The sequence below is a fragment of the Lissotriton vulgaris genome, unplaced genomic scaffold, assembly GCF_964263255.1.
Source record: "Lissotriton vulgaris unplaced genomic scaffold, aLisVul1.2 SCAFFOLD_754, whole genome shotgun sequence".
NCBI classification, from domain to species: Eukaryota; Metazoa; Chordata; class Amphibia; order Caudata; family Salamandridae; genus Lissotriton; species Lissotriton vulgaris.
In genome coordinates, this window is record NW_028246384.1 from 649,297 (window position 1) to 677,043 (window position 27,747).

Consider the following 27,747-nt stretch of genomic DNA (forward strand, 5'->3'; position numbering starts at 1 on the left):
CTACCGGAACTGATCGAATTGGTAGTCTTCAGTGTTTCTGGATGTTTCAGACTGAAGCTGGCGTCAGCATGAGAGCACCACCATCTCGTAGCTCAGTCGTGGTCATTCCGCGAGCAATCATGGCAGCCGCTCCCCACCGGAAGCCTGCGGGAGTCGGGGGCCCCCAAGACTTTTGTAGAATCTTCAAGGAAAATAAAAAAAAATTGATTTTTCACGGTAGAAGCGCTTCCCGGAGCAGCGAACCGGGCTGCAAACTGGTAGCGAAACGGGAATTCGCCATTTTGTGTTTCGGTTTAATTAAATTACAGGGTATAAGGGGGGACGGGAGACGTATCCTGACCCCTTATGTTTTCTGAGGGTGGCTGAGGAGGCTCATATATGTTGATACATGTCTTCCAGCGGCTGTGCGTGAGGGTTTTATTTTTTTTGCTGCGTGACGTCTGTTAACGTTCGATTCAATGGAAATCAGGAAGTGTTGACCGCCATTTTGTCACTGCGAGTAAATATTTTATTTGTTATAAATAAATCATTTTTGATAAACATTGTATGCGCCATCTTGCCTTTTTGCAATGCCACACTTTTGTCGAGCACAGCAGCTATTTTAGATGCCTTGACCAGACCCACTGTCTGCACCCTCGCAAGCATCTCCCCCACGCACTGGTCACTCCCGCTCTCTCATGCATGGGCCATAAACCTCCCCCCATCTGCGCTGCTCTTCCCTGAGAATCACACCCCGTGCCCGCCCGACAGCTCCCTTTCACCCTATTCACTACCGCACCCTCTGACACTCCTCTTCCTCTGTGTCCGATTGTCCAGGCCGGTCCCAGGCTATCACCTAGCCCTGCGGATGTAGTTTATGGCCCCAGCTGTAGAGAATCCAGACATGCCAACCCTCTCGATTCAGGCGTGAGACTACCGATTTCAGTGCTAGTCTCCCGCCTCCCGATTCCTGCAAGCAAAAACCTGATTCCTCGGGGGTTTCAGCTGACAGGGCTTGGTATTGTGTTACGTGCTAATTCTTCCAGGAAACGTCAGAGGGCCGATGCAGGGGCTCTAGAAGGGGTGATAAACCATTTAAGCCTCATTAACAAGCGCATGGTCTTTTAAAGATGTGTGAAGTACTCGGGGCGGCGGTGTGTGTGCCCTGTTTCAGGAGCGGGCGGGGGGCAGGGGGGGGGGCACTGCCAGCAACTTGCCAGGCCAGGCAGTGTTCAACACTTGCAGCACCCTTTCTCTGCCTGCTATTACGCTCCATGCTTCGGAAAGGTAAGAAAAAGAATGTGCATTTGAGTTTGAAATGTCCGATCCTGCAGCAGCACACTTCCAAAGCCCACACATGACAATAACTCGATTCAAGGCCCCATTCTCCCGATTTTTTTAAAAAAAATCTCCCACTTTGCTCTTCTGAAATGTTGGCATGTATGAGAATCATCCCTCTTCAAAGGAGTTACAGTAGATGAAGGCCCCCACCCCATGAGATCCGTCACACCATACGGGTTCCTACTATCTGATAACCATCCTGTATTGTGCTTGGGGAGGGGATTCTCACTGTGAGGGTGTGTGGGACCGAGCCTGATGCGGAAGATTCCAGGGATGCCTCTTTGTACATCAAAGTTTTTACAATTATGTGTCACATTAAAAATATACTCCAACAAAGTAGTAGGATTATAACACTTTAATAACTTATAAATATATAGAACGCAACAAAACAGTAAATACATTTAAACATTTTTTTTAAAAAAGAAGCAACAATGGTCAGCAGCTGTGTTTTGTGCGAATAGTCCCAAGGCAGCACAACGTGCTGAGTTCTGGACGGCACCCAGGTGATGTTACCTGGGTGCCGCACTGGTTTTTGGTATCCTACAATGCAGCTCCGAAAAACGGCGTGGGGTGTCCCGGGGGGTGCGCGGGGAGGCCTCGTCAGTAGCGGTCTGTTGTGCGAATAGTCCCAAGGCAGCAGAACGCGCTGAGATGTGGATGGCACCCAGGTGATGTCCAGTAAGTTGCCGCACTGGTTTTGGCATCCTACAATGCTGCTCCGAAAAACGGCGTGGGGTGCCCCGGGGAGGGGTGGGGAGAGGCGGCGTGAACGGGCCTCCCCAGGTGGCGGCTCGTGTGCTGTAGTGGGGCGCCCCTTTACCGTTTCAGTTGCCATTCCTCCCGCTTTTGGTACACTGTGCCAAAATCCGCCATTCAGCTGAGTTGCGCCTACCCTTGCGGTTCAGTGATAGGCGGCTGCCACAGAACTCTCAAAATGGCGGCAGGCTCTTTCCCTTTTGGGCCTGGTCCACTAAAATGGCCCTGGGACACCTTGGAACTCGGACGCTTGTCTGCTAGGTCTTGGATCCCATTCTCGAAAGCGTCCCCTCAGCCGTGAAGATTCTACAAAAGTCTTGGGGGCCCTCGACTCCTGCAGGCTTCCGGTGGGGAGCGGCTGCCATGATTGCTCGCGGAATGACCACGACGGAGCCACGAGATGGTGGTGCTTTCATGCTGATGCCAGCTTCAGTCTGAAACATCCAGAAACAAGGTGGGGCTTTCATCGTTTTGGAAAAAAAAATGTTCTAAACCAATGAAAAGTGTTATTTTTAGGTCATATGACCAAGCCTTCCATCATTAGGAAACCAAAAGTAAAATGAACCAATGAAAAGTTTTATAAACAAGTCACATGACCTGTTATGCGGCATAGGGCTATAAAAGCGTAGAAAATCCGTTGGCACTTGAGGCGGCGTCAGTAGCGGACCGATGTGCGAATAGGCCGAAGGCAGCACAACGCGCCGAGATCCGGATGGCACCGAGGTGGTGTCCAGCAAGTTGCTGCACTGGTATGGCTATCCTACAATGCTGCGCCGAAAGTTGGCGTGGGGCGCCCCGTTGGCCTGTGAGGTCACGTCAGTCAGTGGGGGCTGTGCGTCACCCCCAAGATGGAGGCTCTTCGGCTGCAGTGGGGCGTCCCTTAGCGTTTCACTCGCCGTCCAACTGAGTTGCGTCCGCACTTGCGGCTACAGTAGGCCGAAGGCAGCACAGCGCGCCGAGATCTGGATGGCACCGAGGTGATGTCCAGCAAGTTGCCGCACTGGTGTGGCCATCCTACAATGCTGCGCCGAAAGACGGCGTGTCCAGCTGAGTTGCGGTCACTCTTGCGGTACAGTGACTCGAACGCGCCGAGATCCGAATGGCACCGAGGTGGTGTCCAGCAAGTTGCCGCACTGGTGTGGCCATCCTACAATGCTGCGCCGAAAGTCGGCGTGGGGCGCCCCGTTGGCCTGTGAGGTTGCGTCAGTCAGTGGGGGCTGTTTGAGGATCTGACTGCATTGGTGATGCTGTGCGTCGCCCCCAAGATGGAGGCTCCTCGGCTGCAGTGGGGCGCCCCTTGGTGTTTCACTCGCTATCCAGTTGAGTTGCGTCCGCACTTGCGGCTACAGTAGGCCGAAGGCAGCACAACGCGCCGAGATCTGGATGGCACCGAGGTGTTGTTTAGCAAGTTGCTGCTCTGGTGTGGCCATCCTACAATGCTGCGCCAAAAGTCGGCGTGGGGTGCCCCGTTGGTCTGTGAGTTGGTGTTAGTAGCGGACCGATGTGTGAATAGGCCGGAACCAGCACAAGGCGCCAAGATCCGGATGGCACCGAGGTGGTGTCATAGTTGAGAGTTCTGAGCAGTGCTTGTAACACTGTCTGAAGCTTATTTGCACCTGCTGCAGCTTCACTATCGCCCTGGTGTGGCCAAAGATCGCCCATGACATAGGCGGCCGGCTCCCGGGGTCCGGCGGAACTTTTTTCCTTTTCCTTTCTCCATCTTGTCCCACAATCCGTTTGACCTGAAGACACGACCAGGTCCCTGAATGTGTGCAGGGGGACGTTATTGATTGAATCAAAATGGCGGCTTCACACAAAGCTGAGTCAAGCGTTGCTGTTGATGCTATACAGACAAAAATTGGTTTTCAGTTTGTACATTCTTCAGGATTTTTTTTTCCATCCAAGGCTGGTTGAGAGTTTGTAGAACAATGGCTTCAGATTTTCAACATACTACTCTTCAACATTCTTCCTAAATGTAACAATGTGAGACTCACTAGGAGAACGGCTGTTTATCTTTCCTTTCAAAATGCTGCCAACAATATTTTCTGAATGGAAGACACCATCTTGTAGCATAAAGGGCCGAAAGGGGTTCTGGTCTGGCCGATGGTTGGTGGAGACATTTTGACTATATCCTGGACCTGCCCGGCCTCGCCCAAAATGGCGCCGGTATAAATGGGACTCGTAAATCCTTGTTGTGTACTGGTTGAACAACCTTGATATCACGAGATATGAATGCAGTTTTGATGCTCATGGCGGGTGGGGACGAGAATTGATTGAATATTTCGACATCCCTATTGATATTAAGTTCTGATGTGTTATTGATTACTGTACTATTGAAAGTTCGAATTAACGTCACCCATGGTACTTGCCCGCAAATGTATATCTAGATAATTTTATTGTAAGTGGCCCTGTCGTATTTTAATTACAAAATGTACGTCCACCGATTCCGCAACTGTTAGACACCTTAGTTCTTGCAACCCAATGGCCCGCTCGTTACGTTCCTCTACAATGTAAATGTTTCCTCATCATATACGATTTCAGTTTGCTCCGTGGCCGGCCCACGTGGTTATAGGCCCGTATTTGTATACTGACATTTTCACAATAAAGGTTTTTAAAACAAAACATGGTAGTAGTATTTACATTGGTAAAGTTTTTAATTTTAGTCACTGTTTTCGAATCAGTAAAAGGCAAGTGAAATAAAGCAGTCCAATTACATGACGGATAAAAGGTATAATACGCAGGAACGCAGTAAAGATAAATGGTCAAGGGCAGTTGTGTTTTCCACTCCTGCAACATAAAGTGATCGATAAGAATCTAATAATCAGGCGTATCGGCGACTAAGACAGCAGGCCGAGCCTCTTTTACTCAACGGCTCCGTCATGGGACGAAGAAACGCCCTTTTTCTCGAAAAAGGAATATATTTTACTTGCAGGACAGTTGTAAATTTTCCGGGAAAGTACATTAGCCTGGAACATTATAACATATATGTTTAAGAAAAAATAATGTTCGAAACCAATAAAAAGCGTAATTTTTAGGTCATATGACCAAGCTTTTCATCATTAAAATAACAAAAGTAAAATGAACCAATGAAAAGTTTTATTAACAAGTCACATGACCCGTTATGCTTACGTTACGCGCTGTGCGCCGCGCCCCGGATCGCTTCCGGGAAGCTGCGCTTCGCGCACCGGAGCACTTCTGGGTGCGCAAACGCGGCGTGTCATATAACGCATTACGCGACAACGTAGGTCCAGAATATAGTCAAAATGTCTCCACCAACCAGCGTTCGGAACACAACCCCTTTCAGCAGTCTAAAAAGTTCTGTTAAATGACAACAGAAGGGACAGGCAACAAGAACCATCAGTCAAAGAGGGGAGGGCAAGTTCTTCTCTACCGGGTCATGTTGGGGCGCTACCGGAACTGATCGAATTGGTAGTCTTCAGTGTTTCTGGATGTTTCAGACTGAAGCTGGCGTCAGCATGAGAGCACCACCATCTCGTAGCTCAGTCGTGGTCATTCCGCGAGCAATCATGGCAGCCGCTCCCCACCGGAAGCCTGCAGGAGTCGGGGGCCCCCAAGACTTTTGTAGAATCTTCAAGGAAAATAAAAAAAAATTGATTTTTCACGGTAGAAGCGCTTCCCGGAGCAGCGAACCGGGCTGCAAACTGGTAGCGAAACGGGAATTCGCCATTTTGTGTTTCGGTTTAATTAAATTACAGGGTATAAGGGGGGACGGGAGACGTATCCTGACCCCTTATGTTTTCTGAGGGTGGCTGAGGAGGCTCATATATGTTGATACATGTCTTCCAGCGGCTGTGCGTGAGGGTTTTATTTTTTTTGCTGCGTGACGTCTGTTAACGTTCGATTCAATGGAAATCAGGAAGTGTTGACCGCCATTTTGTCACTGCGAGTAAATATTTTATTTGTTATAAATAAATCATTTTTGATAAACATTGTATGCGCCATCTTGCCTTTTTGCAATGCCACACTTTTGTCGAGCACAGCAGCTATTTTAGATGCCTTGACCAGACCCACTGTCTGCACCCTCGCAAGCATCTCCCCCACGCACTGGTCACTCCCGCTCTCTCATGCATGGGCCATAAACCTCCCCCCATCTGCGCTGCTCTTCCCTGAGAATCACACCCCGTGCCCGCCCGACAGCTCCCTTTCACCCTATTCACTACCGCACCCTCTGACACTCCTCTTCCTCTGTGTCCGATTGTCCAGGCCGGTCCCAGGCTATCACCTAGCCCTGCGGATGTAGTTTATGGCCCCAGCTGTAGAGAATCCAGACATGCCAACCCTCCCGATTCAGGCGTGAGACTACCGATTTCAGTGCTAGTCTCCCGCCTCCCGATTCCTGCAAGCAAAAACCCGATTCCTCGGGGGTTTCAGCTGACAGGGCTTGGTATTGTGTTACGTGCTAATTCTTCCAGGAAACGTCAGAGGGCCGATGCAGGGGCTCTAGAAGGGGTGATAAACCATTTAAGCCTCATTAACAAGCGCATGGTCTTTTAAAGATGTGTGAAGTACTCGGGGCGGCGGTGTGTGTGCCCTGTTTCAGGAGCGGGCGGGGGGCAGGGGGGGGGGCACTGCCAGCAACTTGCCAGGCCAGGCAGTGTTCAACACTTGCAGCACCCTTTCTCTGCCTGCTATTGCGCTCCATGCTTCGGAAAGGTAAGAAAAAGAATGTGCATTTGAGTTTGAAATGTCCGATCCTGCAGCAGCACACTTCCAAAGCCCACACATGACAATAACTCGATTCAAGGCCCCATTCTCCCGATTTTTTTAAAAAAAATCTCCCACTTTGCTCTTCTGAAATGTTGGCATGTATGAGAATCATCCCTCTTCAAAGGAGTTACAGTAGATAAAGGCCCCCACCCCATGAGATCTGTCACACCATACGGGTTCCTACTATCTGATAACCATCCTGTATTGTGCTTGGGGAGGGGATTCTCACTGTGAGGGTGTGTGGGACCGAGCCTGAAGCGGAAGATTCCAGGGATGCCTCTTTGTACATCAAAGTTTTTACAATTATGTGTCACATTAAAAATATACTCCAACAAAGTAGTAGGATTATAACACTTTAATAACTTATAAATATATAGAACGCAACAAAACAGTAAATACATTTAAACATTTTTTTTAAAAAAGAAGCAACAATGGTCAGTAGCTGTGTTTTGTGCGAATAGTCCCAAGGCAGCACAACGTGCTGAGTTCTGGACGGCACCCAGGTGATGTTACCTGGGTGCCGCACTGGTTTTTGGTATCCTACAATGCAGCTCCGAAAAACGGCGTGGAGCGTCCCGGGGGGTGCGCGGGGAGGCCTCGTCAGTAGCGGTCTGTTGTGTGAATAGTCCCAAGGCAGCAGAACGCGCTGAGATGTGGATGGCACCCAGGTGATGTCCAGTAAGTTGCCGCACTGGTTTTGGCATCCTACAATGCTGCTCCGAAAAACGGCGTGGGGCGCCCCGGGGGGGGGGGTGGGGGGGGGGGGATTAGAGGCGGCGTGAACGGGCCTCCCCAGGTGGCGGCTCGTGTGCTGTAGTGGGGCGCCCCTTTACCGTTTCAGTTGCCATTCCTCCCGCTTTTGGTACACTGTGCCAAAATCCGCCATTCAGCTGAGTTGCGCCTACTCTTGCGGTTCAGTAATAGGCGGCTGCCACAGGACTCTCAAAATGGCGGCAGGCTCTTTCCCTTTTGGGCCTGGTCCACTAAAATGGCCCTGGGACACCTTGGAACTCGGACGCTTGTCTGCTAGGTCTTGGATCCCATTCTCGAAAGCGTCCCCTCAGCCGTGAAGATTCTACAAAAGTCTTGGGGGCCCTCGACTCCTGCAGGCTTCCGGTGGGGAGCGGCTGCCATGATTGCTCGCGGAATGACCACGACGGAGCCACGAGATGGTGGTGCTTTCATGCTGATGCCAGCTTCAGTCTGAAACATCCAGAAACAAGGTGGGGCTTTCATCGTTTGGGAAAAAAAAAATGTTCTAAACCAATGAAAAGTGTTATTTTTAGGTCAAATGACCAAGCCTTCCATCATTAGGAAACCAAAAGTAAAATGAACCAATGAAAAGTTTTATAAACAAGTCACATGACCTGTTATGCGGCATAGGGCTATAAAAGCGTAGAAAATCCGTTGGCACGTGAGGCGGCGTCAGTAGCGGACCGATGTGCGAATAGGCTGAAGGCAGCACAACGCGCCGAGATCCGGATGGCACCGAGGTGGTGTCCAGCAAGTTGCTGCACTGGTATGGCTATCCTACAATGCTGCGCCGAAAGTTGGCGTGGGGCTCCCCGTTGGCCTGTGAGGTTGCGTCAGTCAGTGGGGGCTGTGCGTCTCCCCCAAGATGGAGGCTCTTCGGCTGCAGTGGGGCGTCCCTTAGCGTTTCACTCGCCGTCCAACTGAGTTGCGTCCGCACTTGCGGCTACAGTAGGCCGAAGGCAGCACAGCGCGCCGAGATCTGGATGGCACCGAGGTGGTGTCCAGCAAGTTGCCGCACTGGTGTGGCCATCCTACAATGCTGCGCCGAAAGACGGCGTGTCCAGCTGAGTTGCGGTCACTCTTGCGGTACAGTGACTCGAACGCGCCGAGATCCGGATGGCACCGAGGTGGTGTCCAGCAAGTTGCCGCACTGGTGTGGCCATCCTACAATGCTGCGCCGAAAGTCGGCGTGGGGCGCCCCGTTGGCCTGTGAGGTTGCGTCAGTCAGTGGGGGCTGTTTGAGGATCTGACTGCATTGTTGATGCTGTGCGTCGCCCCCAAGATGGAGGCTCCTCAGCTGCAGTGGGGCGCCCCTTGGTGTTTCACTCGCTATCCAGTTGAGTTGCGTCCGCACTTGCGGCTACAGTAGGCCGAAGGCAGCACAACGCGCCGAGATCTGGATGGCACCGAGGTGTTGTTTAGCAAGTTGCTGCTCTGGTGTGGCCATCCTACAATGCTGCGCCAAAAGTCGGCGTGGGGTGCCCCGTTGGTCTGTGAGGTGGTGTCAGTAGCGGACCGATGTGTGAATAGGCCGGAACCAGCACAAGGCGCCAAGATCCGGATGGCACCGAGGTGGTGTCATAGTTGAGAGTTCTGAGCAGTGCTTGTAACACTGTCTGAAGCTTATTTGCACCTGCTGCAGCTTCACTATCGCCCTGGTGTGGCCAAAGATCGCCCATGACATAGGCGGCCGGCTCCCGGGGTCCGGCGGAACTTTTTTCCTTTTCCTTTCTCCATCTTGTCCCACAATCCGTTTGACCTGAAGACACGACCAGGTCCCTGAATGTGTGCAGGGGGACGTTATTGATTGAATCAAAATGGCGGCTTCACACAAAGCTGAGTCAAGCGTTGCTGTTGATGCTATACAGACAAAAATTGGTTTTCAGTTTGTACATTCTTCAGGATTTTTTTTTCCATCCAAGGCTGGTTGAGAGTTTGTAGAACAATGGCTTCAGATTTTCAACATACTACTCTTCAACATTCTTCCTAAATGTAACAATGTGAGACTCACTAGGAGAACGGCTGTTTATCTTTCCTTTCAAAATGCTGCCAACAATATTTTCTGAATGGAAGACACCATCTTGTAGCATAAAGGGCCGAAAGGGGTTCTGGTCTGGCCGATGGTTGGTGGAGACATTTTGACTATATCCTGGACCTGCCCGGCCTCGCCCAAAATGGCGCCGGTATAAATGGGACTCGTAAATCCTTGTTGTGTACTGGTTTAACAACCTTGATATCACGAGATATGAATGCAGTTTTGATGCTCATGGCGGGCGGGGACGAGAATTGATTGAATATTTCGACATCCCTATTGATATTAAGTTCTGATGTGTTATTGATTACTGTACTATTGAAAGTTCGAATTAACGTCACCCATGGTACTTGCCCGCAAATGTATATCTAGATAATTTTATTGTAAGTGGCCCTGTCGTATTTTAATTACAAAATGTACGTCCACCGATTCCGCAACTGTTAGACACCTTAGTTCTTGCAACCCAATGGCCCGCTCGTTACGTTCCTCTACAATGTAAATGTCTCCTCATCATATACGATTTCAGTTTGCTCCGTGGCCGGCCCACGTGGTTATAGGCCCGTATTTGTATACTGACATTTTCACAATAAAGGTTTTTAAAACAAAACATGGTAGTAGTATTTACATTGGTAAAGTTTTTAATTTTAGTCACTGTTTTCGAATCAGTAAAAGGCAAGTGAAATAAAGCAGTCCAATTACATGACGGATAAAAGGTATAATACGCAGGAACGCAGTAAAGATAAATGGTCAAGGGCAGTTGTGTTTTCCACTCCTGCAACATAAAGTGATCGATAAGAATCTAATAATCAGGCGTATCGGCGACTAAGACAGCAGGCCGAGCCTCTTTTACTCAACGGCTCCGTCATGGGACGAAGAAACGCCCTTTTTCTCGAAAAAGGAATATATTTTACTTGCAGGACAGTTGTAAATTTTCCGGGAAAGTACATTAGCCTGGAACATTATAACATATATGTTTAAGAAAAAATAATGTTCAAAACCAATAAAAAGCGTAATTTTTAGGTCATATGACCAAGCTTTTCATCATTAAAATAACAAAAGTGAAATGAACCAATAAAAAATTTTATTAACAAGTCACATGACCCGTTATGCTTACGTTACGCGCTGCGCGCCGCGCCCCGGATCGCTTCCTGGAAGCTGCGCTTCGCGCACCGGAGCACTTCCGGGTGCGCACACGCGGCGTGTCATATAACGCATTACGCGACAACGTAGGTCCAGAATATAGTCAAAATGTCTCCACCAACCAGCGTTCGGAACACAACCCCTTTCAGCAGTCTAAAAAGTTCTGTTAAATGACAACAGAAGGGACAGGCAACAAGAACCATCAGTCAAAGAGGGGAGGGCAAGTTCTTCTCTACCGGGTCATGTTGGGGCGCTACCGGAACTGATCGAATTGGTAGTCTACAGTGTTTCTGGATGTTTCAGACTGAAGCTGGCGTCAGCATGAGAGTACCACCATCTCGTAGCTCAGTCGTGGTCATTCCGCGAGCAATCATGGCAGCCGCTCCCCACCGGAAGCCTGCGGGAGTCGGGGGCCCCTAAGACTTTTGTAGAATCTTCAAGGCTGAGGGGACGCTTTCGAGAGTGGGACCCAAGCCCTATCAGGCAAGCGTCCGAGTTCCAAGGTGTCCCAGGGCCATTTTAGTGGACCACGCCCAAATCTGAAGAGCCAGCCGCCATTTTGAGAGTCCTGTGGCAGCCGCCTATCGTTGCATCGCAAGAGCGGAAGCAACTCAACTACATGGTGAGCGAGACGCTGTAGTCGCAAGAGCGGGCGGTAAACAGCTGAATGGCGGAAGAGGCACAGTGTAGCAAAAGCGGGCGGAATGGCAACTGAAACGGTAAAGGGGCGCCCCACTACAGCGTGTCTTCAGGTCAAACGGATTGTGGGACAAGGTCCAGAATAGAAGAGAATAGAAGAGTCATCAAAAGGCAACAAGTTCTGCCGGACCCCGGGAGCCGGCCACCTAATGGCCCTCGCTTACTTTGAGAATAGTGAAGCTGCAGTAGGTGCAAATAAGCTTCAGACAGTGTTACAAGCGCTGCTCAGAACTCTGAACTATGGCACCCAACATCCAGAACTTATGCCATTTGAGCATGGCAGTGACATCGAAGCAACTCAGGGACCAAAACCATGAACGTACACTCACGTATGAAAATCTTACTTGTCCGCGCCACCACACCGTATGTTGAAAATCTGAAGCCATCGTTCTACAAACTCAACCAGCCTTGGATGGAAAAATCTAGAAGAATGTACAAACTGAAAACCAGTTTTGGTCTGCATAGCATCAGCAGCAACGCTTGCTATCAGAGTGCATGAGTTTCATGCTCGATCGATTGAGCTAGCCGGATCGGGCAACAAAAAGTATAAAATAGTTATGTAAATAGTTATTTAATAAAATGTTTTACCCTGTTACTTTGCTGGTGTGTTGTATATATTTATAATATTTGCATAGGGTTTGTGGTTATTTTGGGTGGGGTGGGGTGGGCGGCGGAGTCGAGCTGTCTTGCAGCCATCATGGTGTGGAGCTAAGTTCATCTTACTAGTTTCGTATTTCTCATGAGGGGTTGTTCTTAATGTTTCTATTTTAGCGAGGTCAAAAACAGATCCCATTAGTGGCCTACTGATTTTGCTCGGTTCCTTTTGTTTTTTTTTAACTATTTTTCACTATCTGCAAAGACTAAACAGAGAATTGCGACTCTTTGCTTGTTTGTAAATACAAAATGAACCAAAGAGAACCAATTCTAAAACAGTAAATGCTTGGATAGCAATCAATCAAATAGAGAGAGAAGCAGGCACGACGGATTACAACGGGGGCAAAGGCCTGCGTTAACTACCCTTCACTATCTGGAAAGAGAGAGTACTGCTAAGAGAAAAGAGGGGGGGGAAGGGGGGGCAGCGTTCAAAGCACATCAGCGTGCATAAACACGAAAATGTTTTTACCTATCATGTACTTGACATTTGACAGCATTTGATATTTGGTATTAAAAAAACCATTGAAATTCACAGAAAAAACCATAGGTTATAGACCATATATAGTTAGGGATTAGCATTTACAAAACCTTATTTTACTCGCATAAAACCATTGAAATTCGCATATATAGTTAGATGCGCTAACTATATATCGCGCACCCGCAATCCACTGCTGATGATGTCACATATTACATCATTCATGACATGCTCAGTGACATCACTGATGACATCACTGATGACATCTCAAATGACATCACTGATGACATCACTGATGACAACATCCAGTGACTGTATGTTTCTGTAAAGTTAAAATATGTCTTACATATTGAAGAATGAGTGGATGTATAAGTGTCTGGATGAAGGATTTAGTAGGTGCATGACTGACTGTATGAGAGAGTAATTAAATGTGTCTCACTGAGTGCATGGGTTAGTGACTAAACTGTCTTAATTTGTGCATCATTATATCTGTTGTTCTATGAACTGCTGAATGTGTTGATCAGTAGCTAAATGAGTAACAATATGGGTTATTCATTGGTTGCCGAAGTATTTGTATGGGAGACTGAGTGTGTGTGTGGGTGGCTGGAAGGTGTATGACTCTGTGTATAGATGTGTGAGCAGTTGATTCACTAGATGTATGGGTTCAAAAGTGCATGTGGAAATAGCTGTATGGGTGGTTGACTGTGTGCATGAGTGTATTGGTGAGTGAATGGATATCTCAGTGCTACATGTCAAAGTAAGTACATATGTAAAACACAGTACATGTGAGAGTTGACATATATAAATAACTGTGCATAAGAGCCAGTGAATGTGTGAGTGGCTGTATGGATCATAGTGAACTTGTATCAGGGATTGTATAAGAGAGTAAATATGTGTTAGTATATGTTTGAATAAGTAAGGTGTGTATAACTGTATAGTAGAGGAAATGGAGGTGTGATTGAATCTTTGCATGACTGACTAGGTGTGTGAGTAACTCCATGGATGAGTGACAGTCTGTGAGTTTTTGTTTCCACTGAGTGTATCTAAGGTTATATTAGAGTCTGAAGAGGTTCATCGTATTATCACATGAATGATGTCATTAGTGATGTGCTCAGTAATGTCAAATGAGATGTCAAATGAGATGTCATCAGTGATGTCATTTGAGTTGTCATCAGTGATGTCATTTGAGATGTCATCAGTGATGTCATCAGTGATGTCACTGAGCATGTCATGAATGATGTAATATGTGACATCATCAGCAGTGGATTGCGGGTGCGCGATATATAGTTAGCGCATCTAACTATATATGCGAATTTCAATGGTTTTATGCGAGTAAAATAAGGTTTTGTAAATGCTAATTCCTAACTATATATGGTCTATAACCTATGGTTTTTTCTGTGAATATATATATAGATAGATAGATAGATAGATAGATAGATAGATAGATAGATAGATAGATAGATAGATAGATAGATAGATAGATAGATAGATATTTTCAATCATGTCAGCATCCATTTCTGAACTGAAGCATGGAAAGCACTCTGTTCTCCAGTTTTAAAAGTGTTTATTGCAGACCCCCTGCCCCCTCCAACAGAAGCGTTTCACCTTGCGGCTTCGTCAGTGTTGGTGTGTGTAGCAAACAAGAATCATTTTATTTTCACTGTTCCCGCAAGCCCTCAATAGACAGTGAAAGCGGACTGATTATATATGTCCCACTGTGGTGGCCATCTTTAAACATATTTTTAGAAAAGCATTCCTTTAGATAAAATGATCACAAAAAAATTGCAAGTGCAATATTTAAAAAAAATCTTTTTTTCTTTCAATCACCTAGAAAATTCTTAAAGTGGAGAGAGGAAAGAAAGGGAAAAATAGATCAATAAAATCCCACTTTAGCATGCAACTAATGCAACACAGTTTGATCATTCCAGTGCTTTCTTAAGGGTGCATTTCATTGTAGCATCTCCGACATAATGTTGCTTGAAGGTAAAAGTATACATGTCTTTGCTATAATTCCTAGCAGAATCTAAGGAAATCATAAATCCCATCTCCACTGATGATAATACCCTGCATGGGTTTGCTCAACTGTAATCAAGCCCTGAATGGGCTGTCCTAGAGTTTTATATTGTGTGTGAAAGAGAGCGCTCTGTATTAAAACCAATGTTTTTACATAAACAGCAACATTTAGTAATGGGGGAGCAAAGTGCCTGATGTAGCTGTTAATTCTCAATTCATGTGGTCCCACATGAAAAGAAAATTATCGCCTTCCCTATTTTGTTGTATCTCCATCAATTAATTTATTGTTCTTCTATACGCCCATCTTACAGGTGAACCCATAATTCTTCATCGTTATTGAGCCCTATAGGCCATTTGCTTTGCTGACCTGTGATATAGTTTGACTCCAAAACCTGTAGAGCTTTGACACGGTCGCCCCCTCTTTCTTTTCTATCCACCTGATCCAGGCAGAAGAAAGTGAGGAGGTCCCTATCACTGTTGTGGTTTCTCTCGAAATGGCGTGCTGTAGGATATGTTTTGTCCCGATTGGTTATAGCACGCATATGCTCTAGTACACGTTTTTACGTAGGATGAATTGTACTTCCAATATACCTTTTGGAGCAAGGACATTCCAAACAATATACCGTAAAATCTGAAAGACAGTTGAGAAATGTTGTAATTTCTCTTACAGGGCGTGGGTCATTTGGTCTTCCCTCATATTTGAATCTCTTCTTGCTATGTTTACGGGCCTTGCAACACAGGCATGGATAGAAACCTTTGACAGTTTTCAACGTCATTACTTTAGGTGGGCCCTCGGAGTGGCTGAGTACAAGGTGGTCACTTAGTGATTGACAACGTCTATACGTTATGGACGGATGAGGTGGTGGGATTTTTCTCAAAGTGGCATCAGTTTGTAAAATGTGCCAATTATTACCAGTTCCCCTGATCTCATATTGAAATTGGTAATCATACGTGTTATTCCTTCTGGTTCTTGTTTTATTTTGTCCACTAAAAGATCTTTTCTGTCAATCTGTTCCACTCTACTAGCTGCATCTGCCAATATTGTTTTAGAATAACCCCTTTCTTTAAACCTCAAGGTGGCTTCATCCCTGGCCTTGTGGAATTCTCCACCCCGAGCAATTACGCTTCAGACGGAGTAGTCCTCCAAACGGTACATTTCTTATTAGGCTCTTGGGATTATGGCATGCTGCATGCAGTACATCGTTGCCCGCTGTCGGTGTTCTATAAAGTTTTGTTTGCAGAGTGTTTCCTGCCACATATACCTCTAGGTCCATATAGTTCACCGAAGTATTGCTTATGGTGCTGGTGAATCTTAAATTGAGCTCATTGTCGTTTAGCACGGCGACATACTCCTCCGCCGAGGCCCTGTCACCACGCCAAACGACAAAGAGATCATCAATGTACCTGGCCCAGATCATAATTTTGCCAAGCCATCTCTCGTTGGCCCTGACCCAGGCCACGTGCTTCTCCCACCAGCCAATTAACAAGTTTGCGTAACTGGAGGCGAAGCAGGTGCCCATGGCTGTCCCACGTATTTGCCTATACAGGGTCCCCGCAAATAAGAAGATGTTGTTCTCAAGACAGAATTCTGTCATTGATAGCAGCATACGGTTGAGTGGTTTGCTACTTACAGTCAGAATTAGGGCAAACTGTCCTAATTTGTCCAACAAATCGTACTACTCTATTTTTGCACATCTGAAACCTCCCTAATTAGCACTTGTATTTTGAGATGCAGTCCTCACGCAATCGCTTCCTTCATGCAGCTACCATTTTGATGAGGCCAATCAGCACTTGTATAGGCAGTATGCCAAATACAGTTCTGTTCAGGTGAAACAATTATTTTAAAAATGTGTATTCTCCTCTGTCGCCAGGCAAGTGTTGTCTATATAGTTAGGTAGTTAATGATTGTTCTTGCTGCAGGGGAATTATGTAGCCATCTTTAAAGAGTCTGTCCTCCCTCCTCTCTCACAAATTATTAATATGCCCATTGACGAGGGATTGTTCCTAATTCCTTGGAAAGCGGCAGTTGTAAAGCCCCTTCTAAAGAAACCCTCGCTCAATCCGGAAGTCCTAAAAAACTTCCGATCAATATCTTTGCTTCCTGCCCCTGCAAAGATGCTTTAGGCCCACCTCAACCTTCATCTGATCTCATATCTTGAAAATCTACGTAACCCCACTTGCCGAGGTAATAAGATCCTTTGGGTATCAAATACTATCTTATGCAGACGATACCCAAATTATTATCTCCTCTACCTCACCGACCACTGAGGCCGCCTTCAATTTTCGTACTTGTATGGAAGCGGTCTCTAAGTGGATGGTACGTAACTACCTGAAGCTCAACGGTGAGAAGACGGAGGTCCTAGTCTTTGGAGGGAACCCTGACATCTGGTCCAAGGACTGGTGGCCTCCCTCTCTAGGAGATTGTCCTCAACCCACCAATTCGGCCAGGAACCTTGGTGTTCTCTTTGACTCGGCCGTCTCCTTCGAACTTCAGACAAACAGAACTGTATCCACCTGCTGTAACACCATCCGCATGCTTAAAAAGATTGCCCCCTATCTGTCACCTGACGCTCGCAAGCAGTCAACCGTTGCCCTGGTATCTTCCAGGCTCGACTATTGCAACGCACTGTATGGGGGCATAAACAAGAAAGCCCTCCATCGTCTTCAGATGATCCAAAATTCTGCTGCTAGGATGGTCCTAAACCTCTCAAAGCTATCATCTGCTACTCAGGCCAGAAAGGATCTCCACTGGATGCCCATTCATTCCAGGATTTCCTTCAAAATTATATGTCTGGCGCACAGAGCCGTGTTCGGCTCTGGCTCCAATGGCATAAAGGCTCTAGTCAGCCCTCACTCCGCCAAGAGAACCCTCCGATCAGCTTCAAGAAATCTGCTGGCGGTCCCCACATTCAAAAAAGCGAAATGGGAAGGAAGAGCTTTTTCCACTCTGGCCCCTAAATTGTGGAACAACCTCCCCCTCGAGCTGTCCAACCAACCTTCCCTGATCATTTTTCGGAAGCTCTTGAAGACTTGGCTCTTCTCCCAGGCCTATCACTGTATCTTATTCTGCTGTTTGTTTTCTGTATCAGTAATTGTCTAGTTATACTTTATGTTTTTAGTCTGCGCCTTGATGCCCTTGGGCTAAGTCCGCGCATTACAAATAATCATTCATTCATTCATTCATTCAATTGCTGTGGATCACTCCACAACCACAAACGAGGAACTCTTAGGAACTCTCTAGTGCTTCCTTCTACTGACATGACAAGCAAGCTGGGTTTCCTAGGGCCTCTATTTTGACATTTCTTTGTAATGTATATCTGTAAATGTTGGCATGTATGCCTTTTGATGATTCTTCTGGTTGCTACTGCTACTAGGATTGGACTTTTGGTTAAAATCGTCTAATTCTTCAAATGTAATTATGTTGTGCTTCAGCTGATGACAAAGCGTCTGAGTTTGGTGGAGTCCCCATGTCAGTTGGCTTAAGTACACAGAAGTCAGTTGACCACTCCAAAGGTTGCTCTGGTGATTTCTCTGAGTAGTGATTCTAGGAGTGACAGTCAGGTCACTCCTGCCTGTCAGTTGTGGCCAGCAAGTGCGAGACCTGCGTGTCACGTCTAGATTATGCCAATGTCCTTTACACCGGACTCTACACCATTAATCATCAAGCTTCAACAAATCCAGAATGCTGCAGCTAGGCTAGATCTAAACCTTAGCAGATAAGATCATATTACACTTGCACTCACTGCTGTAAGTGGAAGCATCTCCTTCAAAGCACTGTGCATTGCACACCATACATCCCATTAACCCCTTCCATGCGGCCGCCATTCCCCTGGTGTTCTGTAAACAACACGAACAGGGGGGGGCCGTGACGAACCCGAGCCGTCATCAGCACACGAGCACCGTAGTGCATGACGGCTGGGATTCGTCATCAGCATGGAAGGGGTTAAACAAAATCAACCTACCTGAAAAACAAACTTAGAATCAACAAACAAGGGAGAAACCTCAGATTGAGAAAGGCTCCAGTTCTGAAGGGGGCACTACATGTGGATATGGACCCGTCAAATGTAGGTCTGTATGTGATTCCCCATTCTTGGGACAAGAACTCATGATAGCCAGATTTATGAGAGGGATTCTAGCCAGAAAAGATATTTCCAGCCACATAGTATCCCGCTAATAAATCCGGCTACCTTGTAATCAAGGTCCTGATAGTAATCGACAGCAAGTGTTAGAAAAGAATAGGCACAGATAATTTAATAAAGTAACAAGCAAAGACAAAGCCAATTCGTCTGGCTTGCAATTGCAGTTATAAGCCAGACATCTTGACTTTCCCTAAGTAGCCAGGAATGCTGCATTTGCATTTCAGGAGCAGCATGACTGCAGGAGCAGAGAAACTGTTGGCTACTCTGAATGTTATCAGTGCCCATTAAATGCCTGAATGTAGTTGCTAGACACAACCAAAGAGCATTCCTCTACAGAAAAATATTAGCAGAACAACCCAGTTGCAGCCCTTGCAATCATTTGTTTTCTCTTAAATGGAATCAAAATGTCTTTGAATTGAAACAAATAACATCAAAGGATTGCTTTTTGTAAACAGTGCATGTATGAGATAAAGAATTCAATGTTACAAAAAGTAAGAGTTTTCGTTGAGTTTTCTTTTCAAATGTAAAATAGTCTATTTTCCATACACTGGAACCACTTTCTAGGAAGAGGACAGATAAAATAAAAAAAAGCTAACAGAATAAGGTGAGAGATGTGTACTCCTCTGGGAAAACACTATCTAAAAGCAATGACTGAATGGGACTGACTTAGCCAGGCCATTGAGTGTTGGGAGGCTGACCAAAAGGCTACTCTATGGCCCTCATTACGAGTGGGAATGAAAAATTGGTTCGTGACCATGAAGTATAATTAATTAAATTCAATTCTCAACAATTGGTGCTGTGTAGAGTTTATGCAGCACTGTTATTTGATAACTAAACAAAAAACACAAATTAATTATATTCTTATGCATGTAATAATCTCTTTTTATACATGCATATGCCAAGAAACCATACATGAAAAAGCGCCACAATGTAAGGGAATTTTCAAAACATCATATTTATTTTAGGACTAATCCAGAGTTTCTTTTTCAATACATAGGTTCCACGCGAAAACGAAAGGATAATAGGATAGTGGTGTTGGGTAGTGGGAAGTGCAAATCATGAAGATAAGAATAAAGACATAAAGATATTCAAAAAACACTGGTAACTAAGACCAGACTACGAAAACATGTCCACGTTATCACTTTCATTTACATGTATTCTGTAAATTATCGTTTGCATTTAATGCAATTTTACGTCGGAAAACAGGGAGGGTGTAGGTACAGGTTCTTCCAGAGGGGCAGCGTCGACGTTTCGACTCGGCTGATTCATGGATGGTACTTGGAGCCTCAGCTGCGAGTCTTCATCAGGACAGAGGGTGGCAACCTAAACCTGGTGCCAAGCCTGGTTGCTCAGGTAATTAGTCCATAAATGATTCCAGGGCCCGATGTCGCCAAAGAAAACAGCGTTCCGGTTCATTATTAGGACTTTCCGTCAATGTATGAATTATTCATACGTGAATGCTGTGAGTACCCACTTCCTTTTACAAAGGGTCTCTCGTCAATCCATCATGCTCCCAGGAGGTGCTCATTATGAGTGGCCTCATAATTCTGACAGAGCTGTTAACAGCTATTATGATGCTGTCAGAAATATAGGATCTTCGGGAACACCGTGAATCGGTTTAGTTTCACAGAGATTAGAGAATGGGGAATTGCTGTTGGAAATGACCTTGAACTACTAACTCCCCTTGTGATTCCTCATTCCTAGTGACACTCCTGGGTTCCCACTTGTAATTCCCCCATAAGTCAAACCATCTTGGGCTACCATTACTTCTGGCATTGGTAACTCCAGGAAGGCAATGCAACCAGCATTACCTAGCCACTCAGAATGAGAGACGCTGCACTGTCAACTGGACCTAAAATATGGTCTTATTATGACTGTGTTTTCGTAATGATTTGGGAGGATCTTTGAGGGCAAGGGCTGTTATTTACCACCTTTGTACCTGAAAAGAAGACCCATGAAAAAACAATTCAGCACCTATGCCATAAAGAGACATGCAAACCACTAATAGGAACAAGACAAAGATGGATAAGTCAGAGATGGTATATACCTGTGAGTGTATTATCTGTCTCTCGGTTTGGGCTCTAATCTGTGATTACAAGTTAACTCCTGAGAGTTCCCAACTATGAACTTCACTTGGGTGATAGACTAATTATTTTAAAGTGGCAATTGGCATGTTTAAATAAATGCATACAACTAGTATAATTGAGTGCCACAATACTTACCAGCCCTGCTCCACAGGTGCTAAGGGATGTATGGGATGCATGGTGGCGGAGCACCGTGCCACTATAATAGCAGCTCCTTTCTCCCAGCTCAGATTTTGCTGATCCTGTCTGGTCGTGCAGCCTCTCCTCCACCAGGAAGCTCTGCGCCAGGAAGCGGCTGTCCCTTTTCAAAAGAAGGAAGTATTCTTTGCCAAAGGCAGGCACCCACAGTCTCAGATCCTCTCCGTCTACATTTGACCAAGCAGTGGAGGGGGGAGGTTGCTTGACATCTTCTTCTCCTTTTAAAGGAGCTGCATGAGGAGATGCAAAGGGTTTTGCCCTGCCGCTGTGCTCAAAGGGATTAGACCAATGCCTGAACTCTTGCGACTCTTCCTCCTCTTCCTTTTGCATAGGTTCTGCAGGATACACCCTGGATGAGGCGGCTGCTGAACGCACCTCCCTGGAGTTACCAGTCCCCAACACAAGAGGCACATCCTCTTCACTGCTGGTGAGGACCTCTGAACTTGAGCCACTCCCTCTTCTTGTTTCTGGGAAATCCCATAGGGAGGGGAATACAATCTCCCACTCCTCTTCATCCTCGGAATTAGGCTGAAGACCTGTGGATACAAATGGCACCTAGTGAGAGTTTCTAGTTACAAGGCATACGGAGAATAGCCTTAAATGAATCTTTGTGACCTAACTGCGAGAGACTAAGATGATCCTGAAGTAAACTCCGTCTGTCTTGAATCGACCTGTTGTGTTTCAGTTTAGACATAAACCTAATAGTATCCCATGCCATTGACTTCCACTTCAGCTCACACTTCTAAATAATACTTCATTCAAGATTCAAAAACATGTTAATGTTGCATGACCCTACTTTGTGCCTTCAGTAATACTGTTGGTCACTATAATTGAGCTACACTTCTACACCTATTAAAAACACCTTCGAAACAGCTAACATCAGCAATTGTAAGTAATTTGCAATGGACATGCCACATCCAAAAGTTTGAAAAACATATTTTCTTACTACAAACTCATTTGTAAAACGTAATTCTACCAAAGCCTCTACTGTGTGGCTTCAATTCTAAACACATTTCTAAATCTGGAAAATATTCTCAGTGATATATATAAGGCATCATCATACTGTTGGATACCACGACAGATTCTGACACTGTATATCAATCACAAGATAATGTGTTGCTGACTATCCAAAGTTAGCTGCCAGTGTGTTTTTGTATGTGGACACTTGAGAACAAGAAGAACATAAAAGAATAAGAAATATCTGACTGACTCACTCTGTCCACTATCTACGCTACTATTGGTTTTTACGTTGTGTTGAGACTACCCTGTGTGCCTCTGCATTTGTGTATGCGACTCTCCAAAGTTGTAGGACTCACACACTCCTTCCCACTAATGTCACACTCTTTGAATTCAACTAATGCTAGCTGCTCAATTTAGACAACTTTTGTTCAACTTCAGACAGATTTTCTTCCAAAATCCTCAAGAATCCTGCTATTCTAACATTTATACTTGTACCTGAGGAACCCTTGTGGAGTTATTTATGAACAAAATGTTTCTGGCCAGTTCTGTAGTAGAAGACACACAATTGATGGATGGAATGCAGAACAAATCAAAACATTCACCCCAGTCAAGAGATCTGGGTTAAATTCATCATTCTTTTGCTCACCATGCCACCCCAGTTTTCACCTGGCCATATGTAAATTAGGCTTGACCCTGTGCCTCATGGGAACAGTCCAGTCCGAACTGCCAAGCCAGGTCCTCCCTGGACCGGAAACAAGCATCCTAGGACCGGTTTCGGAGTTTCACCCCTCTTCAGCCAGGATAGTTTGATTCCAGTGGCACAGTGAGTCCAGGACCCACGTCTGGGCATACCTGGCGCACTTAGGGCACAAAAGCAAAGACACACAATTGATGGACGGAGTGCATAACAAATCAAAACATTCACCCCAGTCAAGAGATCTGGGTTAAATCCATCATTCTTTTGCTCACCATGCCACCCCAGTTTAGACCTGGCCATATGCAAATAAGGCTTGACCCTGTGTCTCATGGGAACAATCCAGGCCGAGCTGCCAAGCCAGGTCCTCCCTGGACCGGAAACAAGCATCCTAGGACCGGTTTCAGAGTTTCACCCCTCTTTAGCCAGGATAGCTTGATTCCAGTGGCACAGTGAGCCCAGGACCCGGTCCTAGGATGCTTGTTTCCAGTCTAGGGAGGACCTGGCTTGGCAGTTCATGCTGGACTGTTCCCATGGGGCACAGGGTCAAGACTGATTTGCATATGGCTGGGTTCAAACTGGAATGGCATGGTGAGCAAAAAAACGTTGGATTAAGGCCAAGATCTCTGTACTGGGTTGAATGTATGGCATTATTCTGCATTCTGTCCAACAATTGTTCTTTTTGCAGTTCTGTAGTAGGACATATTTATATATTCACAAACAGAGCAATATAAATGACTCGTTCCTCTGTTTATCCTGGTAGAGGTCCGTTCATAAGCATTCCGAACAGCTGTTTATTTGAGATCTGACTGCACCAGGTTTTGGAACCTCCGCCAATCAAAAGAGCGATTAACACACCTCTAAGTAGCTAACAAACTACAGGCAGCAATAAAAGAGATCAGGAACTCCATCTCACTGAAGTAGTAAATGTAGTCCATGTGTTCCTCTTTTGAGGTCTTCGCCTACAAATGCATCAACAGGAACACTCGGAGTCTGCTTCACAACTTACTTTTTTTGCATACGTGTATGAGTGTTTAGCAGTCACAAAGAGATTTACGAGTTTTTGAATGCACATAAAACATAGGTGTTTCAAGTGCAGAGACTCCGCATTCGTAAAGATACTACTCACAAACTGCTTTGACAAAACCTCAAAAAATTTAACTTACACAACAGCATAAATGTACCTTTCTGAATCAGGACCTCAAGATCAATCATCAAAGCACAGAACATAAGCGTCCTTCTTAATACCCACCCTGCACACATAACCCACAATGTATTCCGGCGCCCTGAACGTGCAGAAACTCAAAAGAAGGCAGAATATTCTGAGTCAGAGGATACTGATCTGATACAAACTCCTTAGGAACTTTCACTCCGAGAGTAACCACATCTGATTCAGCAACACCTTGAAACACACTTATTCAGATCTTCAATTCAGTCACTACATGTTAAAACGTACCCTGAGGAGGTTCCCTTCATGGAGTTGTGCTCTGCATCATCTACCTTCCTTCATTCATTCGAAACCCCCTGTATCCAGTAATTGTCCAGATGGCATTGCAGGATGCCAACATGTCAAATCTGTGCACTCCTAGTGTGCCTCAGGTGAACTTTCAGCTACTAGAAAGATGTGGAGAATGTTCCAGAAGATGGTGTTCTTGTCTCTGTATCTCGGATTATTTCCCTGGAAGGCTATTGTGCGGTATTCTTGCAAGCCCTAACCCATCTAGGGCCAGATGTACGACCAGTGTTTGCATGCTTAAACAGGTTTGCAACCTGTTTGCGCATGCAAAAACCTACATGACCAATGTACTAATACTATTTTGTGAGTCGCAAAAGCCAAGGGTCGTACACCTGGCCCCTAGTGTCGATTGGTGGTCACAATATCCCTACACAGACACAGAAGAAATAGTCGGAATGGGAGGCATTTATGCTCAGTGTGTTTCTGTGTATGAGTATGGATGCTGAGGGCGTTAAAAGTAACTAAGAGGTCACTTTATTCAATCCTTGCATTTCCAGGGATATAACGTGCCCCAGCAACTAACTTGAAGCCATACAGACTCCCAAGATGTATGTTTCAACTTCTGCATGAAATTATACTCAGATACTGGTAAAATGGTCCAATGGGGATGCTTGCCACCCAGGTATACTGTGATTTGCCGTGCATGGGTTCACATCCCGAGTATGCCGGCTCAAACTTCCTTTTTTCCGAGAACCTTAGACTGAGCACTTTTAAATTGGGTAACAGTAACACCTGCTCTACGGGGTCCTTGGACACGCGCAAGTGCCGAATGCCGGTCTGCGTTGAAATTAACTCATTTTTGCAGCAGAAAGAAGCAGTATGCTTCATGCGTCTTGGTTCCATTAGGAACTGATACACGTGCAGCCCTGAACACTAAGTGCACTTATCTGCAAACGCTGTATCTGTACATTGGCTGTTATCAATGAGCATAGTAGAGATGTTTGACAACACTGTCTGTCGGGAGATCAGCTGAGCAGACACATGCCTCCTTTATTTTTTCAATATGAAATATGCAGGTATGCCCCGAGCACGCGTTTTACCCATACGTGGATGTCTGGAATGCCACAGCGGCGTAGGAAGCTATATGGCGCCTATTCAAACCTGCGGACATTAAAAGACTCACCCAATAAAGCTCAAAAGACTGGCGCGCAGCAGAACCAAAAGGCCTTACCTGAAATGATGCCGTTTGACACGAAGCCCAGCAGGTAAAAGAGGCAGCAGGCGTGCCCCAGCTTCATTTCCCCGTCTCTGGTCCCCTCTGCCTAAATGTCCCAAACACATGCAGCGCTCGGATGGAAACTTTGAAGGCTGGAGAAGTGATTGATGGCTCTGCGTGCTCTGCTTTTCCTCTTTGCTTTTCTGCAGGAGGGGTGCACTTGGCACAGCCACGTCCCCCCTCGGTGATAAGAAGCCGGCTGCGAGGTGGCTCAGTGAGGTGCTCCGTTTGATGCCGGCCGCCGGGTGAAACCTTGAGGACCAGGGTGGGATTCTGACTGTCAGTCTAAGCAGGCGGCCAGTAATGTGCCCACAGGATGAGTTCTCAGACTAGGTCTCACTGCCCGAGTCCAGCCTAAGTCCCGGGGAGAACAGGTCCGCAGATGCAGCGGGAGGGAGAGAAGCGGCACTAGAAAGTGCAGACAGGAGGGCCAAGTTTGCAGAGAACACGCCTCTCTCCAGATGCAGCCGGCAGCCCCTCGCAGCCAGCAGCAGCAGCGCGTTGTCTCAGCGCTCAGCCGGCTCTGAGAGCGGGAGCAGCAGGGGGAGGAGAAGGGGAGCGAGTGCATGTGTGTTGAGGGTGGGGGAAGGGGGCGGCTGGGATCAGAAGGCAGCCGCGCAGCCCTCCCAGGAGCGCAGAGGGCGCCGTGAGGAGGTCACAGAGTCCAAGAGAGTCGCGTAAATCCAGAGAGCGCAACCCGCGGGGGGTAGAAACAGGTAGATCGCATAGTGCCAGGAAGCAGGCTGTAAGCCAATATGGAATGGACATTTGGCAAAAAAGAAGCTTTCTTCTAAAATCAGTGGCCTCCACGAATTACCCTCACCTTCCCCAATTCATTCTGAAGGTAGTTAACGCTATCACGATATCTCAATTGCCCTGTCGTACCTAACCGTGTCGTCCAGTCTGTCACAGTGGATGCTAACCTGCTAAGCCTTAGTCTTGCAGTGGTGTGCTTGGTCAATATGCTTTTATGACACCTCTTAAGGTTAGCAAATGACTGTGGTTATAGAAGAAAAATGCGGAATGCCTCATTATCTAAACACAGCCTTTATGTTTTCACAGATATTTCAACCACACCTTATAAGATCACTTTGAAATAAAAGACTAGATGACCTGAAGTAAAACCTCTTAATTTTCTCAATACTTGCTAACGTGCAATTTTTGTGTAAATAAAATGTATTCATTTAGCATGGCGGCCAAAGACCAGGCCATTAGACTAATGGGTTTACTTTAGGAAATCCTTCGCTAACCCAAACATGACCGTGGGGTGATTCCTGACATTTTCCATATGGCCATTCAGTTCAGTCAATGTATTTAATTCATTCCATTTTTAGGTTATGATTAACCAAATTTCTCCTACTCTTGTTTGGAAATGATACCGGCATGTCTTCTGTAAACTGGGGTGCCTGTGTTTCACATTAGGTCGGCTGGTACAAACTCCATTTTCTTGGAATACATTTGAGTTGACCAATTTCAAGTTAATTGCCGGGGAGACCATGCAAGCTGATTGCAATTGCACCTTGAAACTAGCTTTGCATAGTGTGATAATGATTATTGGGATCAGCTGGCATTTTTAATTAACCAATAGGACATTCCTGAATTTTTGCTCAGCAAGTATACAACTAGGGCCTCGTTTTGGGGATTTTGGCGTAGAGCCGCTCAGCAAGACACCTTCCTGCACTGCCCTATGCCAAAATGAAAGGGTAGGAATGCTCCCTATTTAAGCAATACAGTGCATTCCTGTCCTTTCTCAATGCGCTTGCAGAGTTTCTGCAACCTAGCGCTAATGTTCATGGTGCAAGGGTGCCTCTGTTGCATGCAGAATTGTTTTTGTGCAGGAAGGAGCACCTACCTGCACAAAAACAATCCTAAAAGGCGTTTTTCTCCTTCTATGTGTCATGCAGAATGGGGAAGAGGAAAAAACGAGGCAAAACAAACATATTTCTCCTCGTTACACCTAACCTCAGGAGGAGTACAGATTTGGTGCTTCCCCAGGTTTACATGAGTTTGTAAATCTGGAGCAGCGCCAAATTCCATGGGTGTTGCATGGGAAAACACCACCCAAAGCCCATTGAATGCCTTCCGGCCACAGAGTAAGGCAACGCAGTGATTTGTGCTGCATCGCCTTACTCACAGTGGTTAATTTGTAAAATAAAAATTGGTGGGACTGTCCTCCGTAGGCAGCTCTACCAGCAGAAATGTGCTGGTGCAAACTGCCTCCCGACTAGAGCCCCAGCACTTATTTTGCTGAAGAGGATTTGGCCTAATGGCTAGAGCTGCCGATTTCAGAGCTGGCGAACTGGGTTCGAGTCTCCGAGTGGCTGAACATCCTGTGATTCTGGGGAAAATCACATATCTTCTGAATGAGTG

General features: G+C 46.2%; 1 protein-coding gene across 1 annotated transcript in view; it reads right to left on the bottom strand.

Moving 5' to 3' along the window:
- Window positions 1–25,818, bottom strand: part of LOC147665970 (A disintegrin and metalloproteinase with thrombospondin motifs 19-like) — a 632,122-nt gene extending 606,304 nt beyond the window's left edge. The window contains exons 1-2 of the mRNA XM_086949366.1: window positions 25,333–25,818; window positions 20,932–21,527 (exon numbers count right to left, since the gene is read on the bottom strand). Of these exons, the coding sequence (XP_086805492.1) occupies window positions 20,932–21,527; window positions 25,333–25,399 (663 nt within the window). The 5' untranslated portion in view covers window positions 25,400–25,818. The remainder of the gene's footprint in view (window positions 1–20,931; window positions 21,528–25,332) is intronic.
- Window positions 25,819–27,747: the final 1,929 nt, after the last annotated feature.